Here is a 13,997-nt window from a genome sequence, read left to right as displayed (position 1 = left end):
ACACAGTCTATTTACACTTGTGTTGAATGTGGTCAAGATCACTGGCTTTTCATGCTGTCAAATGAAATCTGAACGTGATCCGCAAGATGTAAACAGCCTGAGACGCACACACAAGCACAGGCTTACATTCACAACATCTTTATTGAACCCTTTATATCTCTACATGCTCCGCACACAAATGTGTGTTTTTGTAAGTGATGTTGGACAAGCTTCACAGAAAGTTGGCGAAGATCCCATTTAACAGAATGAGAAAGTGTAGTGCTCAGTTTTGGTCACAATACATAAAAAGTGTTGAAGTAAAAAATGGGTCAGGCCCAGTTCTGAACACACACACCTGTTAGACAGACACGGCATCTGAGTAGGTGATAATATACGGCACACAAGTCTCCCATAGATGTATTTCTATGGCATAACACATATATCTCTCTCCTTTCTTCTACCCCCCCTTGCTCTCTCTCCTTTTACTCTCTTTATCTCTCTCTGTCTTTCTGTCTCTCTCTATTTCACTCTTTCATTGTCTCTCGCTCTCTCTTGCTTTCTTTTCTGTTCCTCTCTCTGGCTGTCTGTGGCTCTCTCTTGTATTCTTTCTTTCTATTTTTTCTTTTCTTTCTCTCACTCTCTCTCTCCCTCTGCTTTCCTCCTCTTTTATCCCTCTTTTCTCTTTCCCTCGTTGTGTGTCTCTCATGTCTCTCTTTTCTTTCTCTTCCTCTTCCTCTCTGTCTCTGCTCTCTTTCTATCTCTCTTTTTCTCTCCTCTCTCTCTCTCTCTCTCTCATTCTCTGTATCTCTCACTTGCTCTCTTCTCTCTCTCTCTCTCTCTCTCTCTCTCTCTCCCTCTTTCTTTTATCTCCCTCTGGCCGTCTCTGGCTCTCGCTCTTTCTCTTTTTCACTCTGTCTTTTCTCTCACTCTCTCTCTCACTCTGTCTCCCCCCTGTTTTTATCTCTCCCTTCTTTCTCTTTCTATTTCTGTCTGTCTCTGCTCTCTCTTTCGCTGTTTGTCTCTCCTCTGTCTTTCTCTCTCACTCTCTCTTCTTTCTCTCTCCCGATCTCTTTCTCTCTCTTTTTATCCCTCATTCTCTCCCCTCTTATTTTATCTCTCTTTTCTTTCTCTCTCTCTCTTCTTTCTCTTTCTTATTGTCTGTCTCTCATGTCTGTCTCTTCTTTCTCTTTCTCTTCCTCTGTCTCTGCTATCTCTGTTTCTGGTATCTCTCTCTCTCTCTCTCTCTCTCTCTCTCTCTCTCTCTCTCTCTCTCTAGGTCGAGACTGGCTGATTTCCAGCAGAACTGCCAGCCCTCCCCTCACTCACCCTCAGGCTGTCTGCGCGAGAGCGGCGCTGTGTGCCTGAAGGCGTACGCCGGGCTGATCGGTGAGAGAACACACACACATGCACGGCAGGGCTGATGTGATGAGAAAGAAAAAACCTGCATGATAGACCACCTGACGACTGCAGCCTGGGGTCCTTGCCAATTCACAGTGATCACAGGCTCCGCTGCGCTTCAAATACAGCAGTTTTATTTTAACATACTTCAAAGCATGTGACGTAAATGTATTCCACCTGATGATAACCGTGTCACCTTTGAAATGATGGGAATAACTGGATAATGTTTGCATTTTGTTGCTGCTTTAACAAAACTTGGTCTCTCCGAAGTGGTAACTTTATATGAGGAGGAACGAAATGTTCTTAAATTGAATGTACATTGATTTTGTCTCCCAGTAATTTTGGTCCATTTCTGTTGGTCCATTCATCATGAAATATTCCCTTACTGTAAGCAGCAGCTGGCGTTTTAAATGGAGCACTCTCAAAAATGGCAGCACATCAATTAACAACATGTTTTGGGTTACAGTGGAATTTCATCGACTTTTCAAAATTTCTGCTTAATTAAATGATTAAGATGTGAACAAAGTCATTTAGAGTGGTTTGGTGTGAAATGCTCTGTTCTAGAGAAGCTCACTGAGTCAGAATTGTTCACAGTGGTGGTGATAGGAACCAGGCGTCTGAGGTTAATGTCTCTAAAAACTCCCTCACAGAAAGTTATTACATGAAATGGTTACGAATACACTGCCTGATATCTGAGACATTGTTTTATACTAGTTTTAAGGTCAGGTACATGCAGTACATGTATACATGTATTCAAAGAAAACAGTGTATGAGATGCTTCTGCACTAGCTGTGTTTTGCATTGTTTATTATTTTTTGCAGCTGTATAAAACAAAAGCACAGTGCAATATGACTTAGAACATGAAATAGATGCAGAGTTTGTCACTAACTGGACACACGTGTCGTTGTAAGTCGTTGTATGTCATGTGTTCTGTTGCGTCAAAATGGACATGTTTTGTTTTTCTCTGACACGTTGAGTCATATCTGATTACTCAGTGCTTTTCCACTGGGGATACATGGGACCGTTCGACTGTAGTAATTTGGAAAATGTCCCAAAAGGCTGTAGGTTAAGTCCCCGGTGCGACATCGACCTCGGCTAGCGGGGCAAGCAGGCACTTATGAAATTAGCCAGACAAAACGGAGCCAGAGATGTGTCATGTAAACGAGAGATGATGCGATTGCATGTGTTAACATAATTAGAGCTGAGGGCGGAGTGCATAGATCTAGCTTGGAGACTCTCCCAGATGGTGGCCAGGCTGATTAGCATGAAATTTCTAGCCTTTTTTTTTCTTCTTTTTTTTTGCTTTTTGCTTATTTCTCTTTTTAATTTTATTTTGTCTTTATCTCCCTTCATTTATTCTTTTATCTCTCTCTCTCTCCCCCTCTCTCCCTTTCTCTCTCTCTCTGTAGGTACGATCATGACGCCGAACTACGTGAGCAACAGCAGTACGGAGGTGTCTCAGTGGTGTAACTGTGAAGGCAGCGGTAACAAGTGGCAGGAGTGCCTGCGTATCCTCCACATGTTCACCAGCAACGCCTGCCTGCGTGAGTGCACCCACACACTGCTCACACATACTGGACAAAAAAGATTGCGCATAGTCAATTTATCAATAAATTATCAAATGATGCTTTTGTTTATTTTTCCACCTTAATCTCTATCTGCAACTTCTGTCCACTACCTTAATGAACACTATAATACAGATGTAGCAGGCTAAGAAATGCTGCAGCACAGAAACACAATGTATTAGAAATGTATTTCACATACAAATATATACAAATGCCCAGATATATCTGGGTGAAAGTCACATCAAACATACAGTGGGGTTTAAAAGTCTGAGATCAACAGTGAAAATGTCATTTCTTTTTATTTAATACATGGTTTTCATTGCACATTGTACTTTCAGCATAGCAATTTGAAGTAGAATGTTGAACTATTAATGTGAATCCCAGAATTTAGCTAGTATTAGATAGTTATTATTTTTGTTAGTTAGCTTTCTAGTATTGTAGTCAGTTAGTATTTGATATGTGCATAAGCCTCTGGTGAGTAAATCAAATCCACAAGCTTCAACAGAAATCTTTATATGTCACAAATTTGTTTAATTTGAACAGTAATCTAGAGGTATCACAGATTTGTGAATATTTCTTCTTCATTTTACTTGTCATAAATTTTCTTTGCTTAAAAATTGTCAAAGTTTAACATTTTTTATTGTTTATTTACAAATGAAAATGTCCCAGATTTTAAATGTGGTCTCACACTTTGAATGCCACTGTATATTTGGGGCAAAATTTAAATAAAAAGATTTAAACCTATTAAAAATTTAAAAATGTGACAGTTTTGCAGTTTTTACAGTTTCATTAAAATCCTAATATATTTTTTATTACATTATGAAATTGCTACCATTTTTGATATCATAGTTTTAGTGTTATTAGTTTGAGTGTCATTTAGTGTAATGTTGTTAATGAAAAACTTCTACCTTCTACATCTTATTGAATATTTTAGCAAGTAAGTATAATTTAGAACAAAGGGGCAATAATGACACTGTAAATGGAAATATAATTTAAACTGGGACCTTGTTTTGGTTGCTGTAGTGCCTGACAGTGACCATGCAAATCTGATATTAACTCTTGTGTGGTCATTTTACTAATATGCAGTTTAAGCCATTCACATCCTAACATACAGTACTGTGCGAAAGTCAGAGACCACCCTTTTTTAAATTAATTTCCAGTCAAAATGGCCATTAGGTGCAAGTTATTCATTTTTCAGTGTCAGAAAGAGGCAGAAAAGATATATTTAACCAAACCTTACACAAAGCCTTCAACACTAAGGTTAATATCAAATCTATCTATATTCACTTTTTACTGTGTCTACTCTTTACTGTCCATTCAGTATTCCATCCATCCATTCCATCCATTCAGTATTAAAACCAACCAGTTACAGCTGAGCCCTCCCAACAAAAGCTGTTCCGAAAGCTGTTCCACACTAACAGTCATACAAGCAGCTACTCAAACTCACCCTAACAGCCTTCAGATGTATTTCTTATAAGCATCTAAAGTAACTAAAAGAGATTAAATATAAGATAATTCACTTGCATACAGAAGATGTCAGTGGAAAAATAAATGAAAAATAGAGATTCTAAAAGTGGAGCTCAAAAATGATTTAAATCTACAGAGAAAATGGGACCCCTAATAACTGTGCAGGACCTGGTAGACCACCACAACTGTCACCATCAGATAAACAGCACTTAAAGCTTTCATCTTTGAGAGAGAGGAGAAAATCAACCTCCACTCTTGCTTCAGATCTGTCCATCCTTCCACTGTGAGAAGACAATTCAATGCTATGGGTCTGAAAGGATATGTAGCTGTCAAGAAGCCCTTACTGAGAAAAGGAAACAAAGGGACATTTGCACATTTACACTAGAACACCAAATCTGATTGGAGTTTATTTGGATTGTGAGAAGCAGAAAATAGGACCAACTTCTAAAACTGAACTTTGTAGACATGGAAAAATACGTATCCCTGCAGGTTTCTTTGGGAAACTGGAAGCTGTAATAAAAGCAGAAATTGGACACTGTAGACTGATTTAAATTCTGACACTAAGAAATTAAACATATGAAAGGGTGGTCTTGACTTTTGCACAGTACCGTATATGGTATACGGGCATACATAGAAATATTCTATTTCGTGACTCTGATTTCAGGTAACATTCAAGATTTTCTTGCATATTTGGCAAGACCTCAACTTTGAGAATGGTAATACAAAACATGTTATTGCATCAGATAGGCTTGCTTATTACCGTACTTGAACATCAGCAGACAGTACACGGGCAGGATTAGTGGGAAAGGTGGTGGTGATGGATGAATTACTGAGGCTGACTGGAGAGAAAGCTAGCAATAAGAAGAATCATGCTAATACCCAATGCATTCAACATTTATGTTGAATAAGATGTTTACGCGCCTGCAGACTGTTATCGGCAAATGCGCCCTATCGCACTTACTCATGATTGGAAAGAGGGCTTATGCAGAACATCGTTTTCAGAGTCAGGTGTTCACATAACTCATAAGCATTGCTGCCACCAGAATACTTGCGCATTTAAATGTGATTTGTATCCGTGGCTTAAAGATTAGAATTTCAGCTTGTTAAATAAAGCTAGTATTAAGAAGCACCACAGCTATTTCACTCTCACTCTGTGTGCTCCTCTCTGTCACAGGTAATGCTATTGATAACATGGGTAGCTCTAACCCTCGGCCTGTGGAGGGCACACCCCTCCCCCCTCCTCGCCCCTCCCCTCGCTTCCAACACGACGAGCTCCACGTAAGCCTGCTGTCGGACCTCAACTCGGTGAGCGCTAAGAGTACTTTCATACCTTGTTTGGTGCTGAGAAATTGAACTTTTTCTTTTAAGTATTATTTTTATTACTTTGATTGTGATTCACGATGTTAAGTGTCTGTGCTTAACAATCCAGGTTTATTTCATACAAAGGCTTATTATTCAGTACCTACAGGGACTTCGATGCAAACTACTTGAGCTATTCTCAGATTAAAGGAGTGTGTAATAAATCTTTGGGCCTGCTGGCAGGTCCATGGCTTGTTAAGGGGTTAATACAAATCAGGGCTAGGATAATACATTAGTATCAAGAATAAATGTGAATGATCTGGATTTTATACAGAGAGAGGCCAGTCAGAGTTAAAAACGCTGTTTTTTTTCTCTAATGTGAAAGTAACATAGTGATTGTATCCCAGCCAAATTTCTGACCAGTTAACGAACTCCCATGTGTATAATTTGGTGCACTTTAGTCTTTGTGGTGTGAAACCAACTGAAACAAATGAAAAAGATGCAGTATCACAAAGTCAAACACTGGTTCGAACTTTCAAAAACAAACTGGGTGTAAAAACAGCCTAAAACTACTAAAACCTTCTGAAAAAGGTAAAACGTGAACTGCTGAGAACAGCACTGCATATTCTACAACACTGTACCACTGAAGATGCTACTAAACACCAGCATTTTTCAGCTTAATCTCTATCTGCTGCATCTGCATGCAATTGACTGCCTCAGACAAAAAGTTTGAGTACTTTGAAAAGAACAGAAAACTCATTGACTTCAGACCACTGACAGCTGGCCATAACAATAATTGGCCGTAACAATAGCCAATAATTGGATGAGAAGGCTAAAAAATATCACCTATTAGCTCACACACTGTAACATCACATTTGAGAGTTTCTTCCCAGCTGCAGCAATGAAACAATGAAATGGGCTGCCTTAAATGTTTAAATGCTGATGTTTACCTTTACCTAACGGCTATAACAAGCTAATCGAACAATCACACTATTTTCACAGCAGGATTGTGCTGCAACTTAAACAGAACTTCAAAGGTTTAAGTTCAAATCTTTACTGACTCTGTAAAACAGCAATATGAAAAAAAATCTTACCTGAATGTCTGTTACAAGCAGTTATAAGCTACAAATGTCTGTGTTAAAAGCTCTAAATATCTGTTTACAGCTGCTACAGCACCAATGTTAGATAAGCACTAACATAACACTGTGAATCCCATCAGGGCACAAATACAAATGCAGTCAGCTGTAAGTCAGTAAGTAATACAAGTGTAAGTCAGCTCCTTATGAAGCACATTTAAATATTTCCGCGTTAAACATTTCCAACTAATGACATGCTCACAATTTGACTGTGTCTGACTATCCATGTGAACAAAATTGTTTACAATAGCTTTAACTGTGTCACAGCCAATCAGACTGCAAGGAAGGCGAGGTTGGATGTTGTGGGCTCAAAATTTTGCCCAAATGGATAACAAATCTAATGTTACAACACATTTGACACAGAATCACAGATAGGCTGTTATTCTGCAGTTTTGGCTAAAAGTAAATCAGCCCCATCTTAGCAACTTCGTATTTTTCTTTTGGTGGTGCTATAGTTCTTTGGCCCACAGAAGTCCAAAATAATCATAATTTTGTTAAGAGAAGTCAAAACAATATGAATGCCAAAAATTAGACCTTATTTTGAGGCCTTTTTTCTTTGAAAGTGAGGGAGGGCTTAGCCCTACTAGCCCATATATACTAGCCACCCTTGCTCCAGACACACTTATAATAGAAGCCAAAGGAGGTGTGTTTCAGCATCTGCCCACTGGCTTCTATTATAAGAGCCAACAGGCTTTCTGCTCTTTTATTAAGTGCAGAAACACTTGTCAAAATGATTGCCTGTGGAAATCAGTGATAGGTTTCAGATGCAGCAGATAGAGACTTGGCTGACTATTCCTTTAACATACAGTTGGATGCAAAAGTTAAAGTTAAAATAAGTGAACACATCCACTACAGTGAACACACTTTTGCACATTGTAATACACAGTTAGTGTTATGAATTTAACATATTGGGCAAAAAAATTCATTTTTAAATAGAAATTGTGCCATAATTTGCTCAAAAATTTAAAAAGCGTTATTTAAAGTCACCGCGACCCAGAAGGATAAGCGGTTTAGATGATGTATGTATGTATGTATGTTTGTATTTAAAGTTGTTTTCTGTAAAAGATATGTTCACTTATTTCCACTTAAAAAATAACAAAGCATGTAATTTGATCAGGGGTGCCCAAACTTTTACATATAACTGTACCACCAAAGTATATAATGAAGCAGTGGTCACCATCCCTGGTCATGGAGATCTACCTTCCTGTGGAGTCTAGTTCCATCCACAGTCTGCCACACAGGACGGCAGAGCATAGTACTTTTGTAGTGCATTTCTGTCATTTAATCTACTCTTCTCTGTTAATAACACGATTTCTCAGTGCTGTTTGCATTTATTTGATATGTAAGTCTAATCAAGCTGGAACATCATAGATTTTTGTTTAGCTTTGCTCACAAGCTGCATTTTTCAGTAAGCAAGCACATGAATAGGAATACAAGTCATGCATCAGTCATGTTGTGATGTTACTCTGATAAGTCCAGTCAATAACAAGTGCTCACAGATCTGAATTACTCTCTAAATGTGTGCACAGTCATGCAGAAAAAATCACACTACATTCAACAATGAAGGCAGTGATAGAAACACGAAAACTCAGATTCTACACACAGATACGTTTCACTGTGGTCAGCATGTATGTGCACGCCTTAACTCATCTGGCAGCAGATTTACACAAGTGGAAATCGCCAAATTCTCAGACTGGATCACCAGCAAGAGGATCAGTTTGATCAGGTTAATATCACACCTTTAAAATCGTTCAAGGAACAAAAATGGAAAGTGGAAACAAATAGTGTTTTACCTGAAAGAAAAAAGCAATTGAAAAGTAGTTATCCTTGAAGGGTCTGGAACAGAAACGGTCATTTGGAGTCTCTGTTACTGGTTAATAACGTTATTTTTCATCATTACGGTAATCAGAACCAATAAGCAAACAATAGCTCTGAATGTGCTCTGTGCTTTTTCATACTCTCACATGCATTTTTAAACTGGGAAGTCTGTTGTGCATTTGGACTTAGATCATAATGACCTCAGGTGCTTTAGTAGGGGCTGTTTTATAGCTGTATGTTGGAATAAGTTCCTGAAAGTAAAATTCCATAGCCCGTGAACATGTCCTAATCAATACAAACTGCTGAGTCTAATAGCTCTCCAAACTTGTTATTTAATTACACTGATGAGCCAAATCATTATGATATCTCATAACAGCAGTGCATGTCAAAGTCTGGGTTATATTAGGCAGTAAGCGATCAATCAGGCCTTGTAGTTGGTGTTGGATGTGTGAGAAATGGGCAAGCCTGAAGACCTGAGCGCCTTTCACAAGAATTATTATGGCCAGATGACTGGTTTGGGGCATCTCTAAAACAGCAAGGTTTGTGGGGCTCTCCTGGTCAGCAGTGGTGACTACTTACCAACAGTGATCCGAGGAGGAACTGCCCACGAGCTGGCAATAGGCTGGGCGCCCAAGATTCATCGACTCATCCAAGGCTATCCTGTCTGGTCAGAGCCAACAGAAGAGCTACTGTGACACAAGAAATTTTTAATGATGGTTATGGGAGCAATAGAAGAGGGCCGCCTGGTCCGATGAGTCCTGTTTTCTTTTACACCACATGGGCGGCTTGGTACATGTGTGGCATTCACCTGGGGAAGTGATGCCACCAGGATGTACTGTGGGAAGAAGACAAGCCAGTGGAGGGACTGTGTTCTGTGTTCTGCTGGGAAATCCTGAGTCAGGGGAATTAATGTGGATATCTAAATGTAGTTGTGGAACAGGTTCACCCTTTCATGGCAGTTATATTCCCCAATGGCAGTGGCTTCTTTTAGAAGGATAAAGCAGGTCTACATCAAATTTTGAACCTGTTCCTAAACAGGTTTTGTGGTCATCAGCTATAAGTGACTAAACTGGAATTAGCTAGAAAATAACAGAATACCAGTCAGTAAACAAGATGGGCTGTGAAATGCATTACAGACTGACTGGAACAGTCAGGGTAATCTTGCAAGTACTGAAGTATTGAAAAAGCTGACTTGAGATGACAACAGTTTTATGGCTGTATCCATGACAAGGCAGTAAAGTTGGTTTTGTATTGAACACTTATTAAATATTCAGCTTTCTCTCATTGATTTCTCATGAAATATAAACATCGAAAAATGATCAAACCCACATTTTTTCATTCTTTAAAGACAGAAAACAAACTACAACCAAGTATTTTTCTATTCTTTGTTAAATTTTGCTGAACGTAATAGCTTGAAAAAACACGTCCCCAATGCTTTAGTCATTAAGGGGCCTAACATGGTTGTCTTTCTAAGTTTTATTTCCCATGTATGTAGCTAAAAAAGGTAACATCACATTAAATCACTTGTGGGTAAAGAGATTGGCTACAAAACTGCCAATTCTGTACCATTATGTTCGTTATGTTTTAATATAATGCTGTTAGTTGAATTTTTAGAACATGTCTATACCTCTTAGTTTACGGACCAGTCCATTGATGCTTTTAAACACTCAAAAATCCAGGTTTTGTTCCCTTTTCCTGACTGTTCTTAATAAAATGTCCTGTTCTTTATAGCAGTTGTATCATCTGTGTTTATGAGAAATAGGTTTAAGGCCTGAGGTTTAAGTTGCAGTTAAACTGTTTTGCATGAGTGAATTCCTGGTGTTTAATCAAAGCATTAATGATTATTAATGATGCAGTTAAAACATTGATGATTATAAGGTTGCTAATAAAAAAATGATTAGCCTAGATTAATTTGCAACAATCAGTCAAAAATATTTTTATTGGCAACGTACAAAAATCAACTGCTCCCCTGAGAAAGAAAAAGAAAAAAGAGTCAAGCTTTCAGCTCTTGGAGCTTTCAACTTTTGAAATATTCTGTTATTTTTAATGCAGGAAATGCTCTAGCTTAAAGCATTTATTGGTTGATTATTAAAATCTTTGAATGGAAATGTCATTTTTGAGGTGTATTTCAATATGAAAATGCAGCAGAAGTATTTTAGGATTTGCTCTCAGGAAAAAAGGGGCAACATAACGAATGAGGGTTCTCCATTTCCTCCACTGGTTAAAGTCTTTGAGGAGTGAGAAAATGTAAGAGATATGAACAGAGAAAGTTTAATATCCAGTGAATTTATGTTTAGGAAGGTTATGTAGTGGTTGGAACACTAGAACAAAATCATTATTGGCTCTGCTTGGAGCAAACTAGTTGATTTTTTTATTATTATTACAAATCCAATACAAAAAGGTCAGGACAGTGAGGACTGATTCTAAAATTGAATACAAACTAAGCACCCAGGAAAGGCCAGATCCCTAATACGTACAGATGGGTCGAGGCTTGGCACTTTGCCCCAAAAAAAAACATGCATCAGCAAATAATCCAACAATTTAGAAGTAATGTTTCTCAGTGAGCATTTTCAAAGATTTTAGATATTCCACCCTCTACAGTTTCTGTGCATGAAGGACAAGGCGAAAAACCACAAATGAATCCCCATGTCCTTCAACCCTTAGGATACGACTCTGCAGTAAAAACTGGATATGATGCCTATAACCACATGGATTCAGGAATACTTTGACAAACAAGTGTCAATAAACACTGTTCATCGCTGCATCAACAAATGCAAGTTAAGACTGTACTATTCACAGTGGAAGCCATGTGACAACAGTGTTCAGAAACACTGCCGACTTCTCTGGGCTCAAGCTCATATGAAATGGACTGTTGCACAGCAGAGATGTGCATTATGGTCTGACAAGTCAACCGTTCAAACTGCTTATGGAAATAATGGATGTTATGTTCTCTGGGCCAAAGAAGAAAAAGACCATCCCGATTGTTACCAGTGTAGATTGTTACCAGTGTAGATTGTTACCAGTGTAAAGTTTAAAAACCCAGATCTGTGATGGTGTGGGGCATATTAGTTGGTAACTTCCACATCTATGAAAGTACAATTGCTGAAAGATATATACATTTTAGACGCCGTCTTTTTCGGGAACTTCATTACAACATGACAGTGGAAAAAAAACATTCAGTACGTGTTACAACAGCATGGCTGTGCAATAAGAGAGTGCTAGACTGGCCTGCCTGTCATTTGTGCTTTCAGTCATCAAACATCAAATCGTTTTTTAAGTGCAATTAAAAGGAAAAGTGATGTAACACTGTATATCTACAAAACAAAAAACAATACAGGTCAAAAGGTAAAACATTAAATCATGTTTTTGTACTGTTTTTAGTTTAATGCAGTCCAAACAGCTAATCACTGCTCTCTGTTTTATTGGCATTTTACAAACTTGGCTGTAAAATTGAACAAGCAAACACATTAATTAACACACTATACGTCTAAATTACTGAGGATACTATCTAAGACACCAGCATTCACCTGTTTCAGAGTGCAGAGCTAAAGGAAATTTCACACATTGTCAACCACTTCAGCATACTGGCTGCACTATAGGCTTACCTAACAGACCACACTGCAAGCCAGCTGTTCTGACCATAGCAATTTAACTTTAGAACACAGCGCTGTGCTGAAAACACTGCTGATCAGGAGCACGGCTGAGATGAAGTCACAGCTCATTGCCCTCCAACCCTGCAGGATGATGAGCGATATGTGCACACTGAACTGGGTTTAACTGAGTGTACCGTGTAGTGGAGGATGCCCCAAGAGTAGCTTCATTAGTTTACTGGATTGATTTAAATGAATACTTCACTAAATGCTAACATGGCTGATAATGAAGGCAAATGAGGACTAGTGAACGTTATCTCAGGTGCATTAGCTTGCCCTTATTTAACTGCATTATCGTCATCAATCCCTTATAGCTCAAATTTCATGAAATTCAGAAATGTTAGCCTCTTTCTTGGTGAATGTTTGCATCATATTGAGTAGTATGATGTGTTTTTATGAGATGGACTAATATGAAATTCATTTCATCCAATCAGCAGGCTCTAAGTTCTTGAGCTTACAAACTGAAGGTCACAGAGGGCATTCTTAAGCTTTGATGATCTCTCATCTTTATTCAATAGATCACTTTTAGATCAATTTTCCTCACTTTTTGGAATGAGAGTTTGACGTAGTATCAGTTCACTCCTCAGTTCACATGTTCTTCATATGGAAACTAAGTCTGGAATTCACCCATTCACACTGAAGTTATAAGGAGTGTTTCAGCCCAGAATGCTTTTTGACTGAAGCACAAAGCAGGGAAGCCAATCATAAGAGAGCATCATTTACATGTAGGGAAGAACAGGGTATAATGAGCCACTTTTTAAATAATTCATGATTTCACATGAAAACAAATGTGTATTTATTCCGGACAGTGACTGCGTTTACATGCACTTATTAATTAGATAACTAAAGAAAATCAGATTTTGTCAGTAACCCAATCAACACACATGCACTTGAGTGAGGAGATAATGGGGAAACTCTGGGTCTACATGAGTCGGGCAGTAATTTCCGCTTTACAACCAGACAATAAACTCAAAGAATAAGACGTGACGTAAACATGACGTAAAACTCAAACTTTATGCTGTGTTTTTTTTAAAAAACATCGCGCCACTTTACCTGAAACGAGCATGTAGTTGGTTTCAGCGTCCAGAAGTGTTTTGCTGTCGGCAACGCTGCTGGCTTATTGCTGGTACTGTTGTCTGTTTTCGCACATGTAAACACACTCATTAGTTGCGATACTCTATATATTTAGGGCTGTTGTGCATCCACAGAAATTAAAACATTACGTTCAGTTTATTACGTAAGTATGACTCAACAAAAACGTTGATCCTTTAAACTGCGTACAGGCAGGGGGAAAGTTGAGCCTGGTGGGGGTAAAATGTACCACACTTAAGCAACCTACCTATATAGAGAACAAAATAAACTCACTTCAGTGATTCTCCACTCTAGATCATACTAATCAAAGTAGTATTACTCAAGGAAGGATTGCTGTGTTATATAATTAATACGTATGATTAAAAAACACAGAATACCATTAGTGACTACTGGACACCACTAGGACCCAGCAGAAACTTTTAATAGCTTCTGTGATTTTTCTTCGGCGGGAAGTCTCTCGATGTGGTTGGAAAATTCACACTTCACCTAATCATCAAAAATCTGATGAGCCTTTCTGAGTCAGTAATAACCTGTACTGGGAATTTCTCCTTGATCAAGTTTCTCAATGTATCTTATTAGAGTCAATCTGTCCA

The 13,997-nt window shown here is 38.4% G+C and overlaps 1 protein-coding gene across 1 annotated transcript in view; it reads left to right on the top strand.

Moving 5' to 3' along the window:
• gfra3 (GDNF family receptor alpha 3) overlaps positions 1-13,997 on the top strand; it is a 48,593-nt gene that overhangs the window by 26,027 nt on the left and 8,569 nt on the right. Inside the window, exons 5-7 of the mRNA XM_036575575.1 lie at positions 1,256-1,365; positions 2,787-2,921; positions 5,584-5,714. Coding sequence (XP_036431468.1) covers positions 1,256-1,365; positions 2,787-2,921; positions 5,584-5,714 — 376 coding nt within the window. The remainder of the gene's footprint in view (positions 1-1,255; positions 1,366-2,786; positions 2,922-5,583; positions 5,715-13,997) is intronic.

The sequence above is a fragment of the Colossoma macropomum genome, unplaced genomic scaffold (genome assembly GCF_904425465.1).
Source record: "Colossoma macropomum unplaced genomic scaffold, Colossoma_macropomum, whole genome shotgun sequence".
In the NCBI taxonomy this organism is placed as follows: Eukaryota; Metazoa; Chordata; class Actinopteri; order Characiformes; family Serrasalmidae; genus Colossoma; species Colossoma macropomum.
The sequence above is the reverse complement of the archived record's forward strand: the minus strand, read 5'-3'. Positions and strand labels throughout refer to the sequence as shown.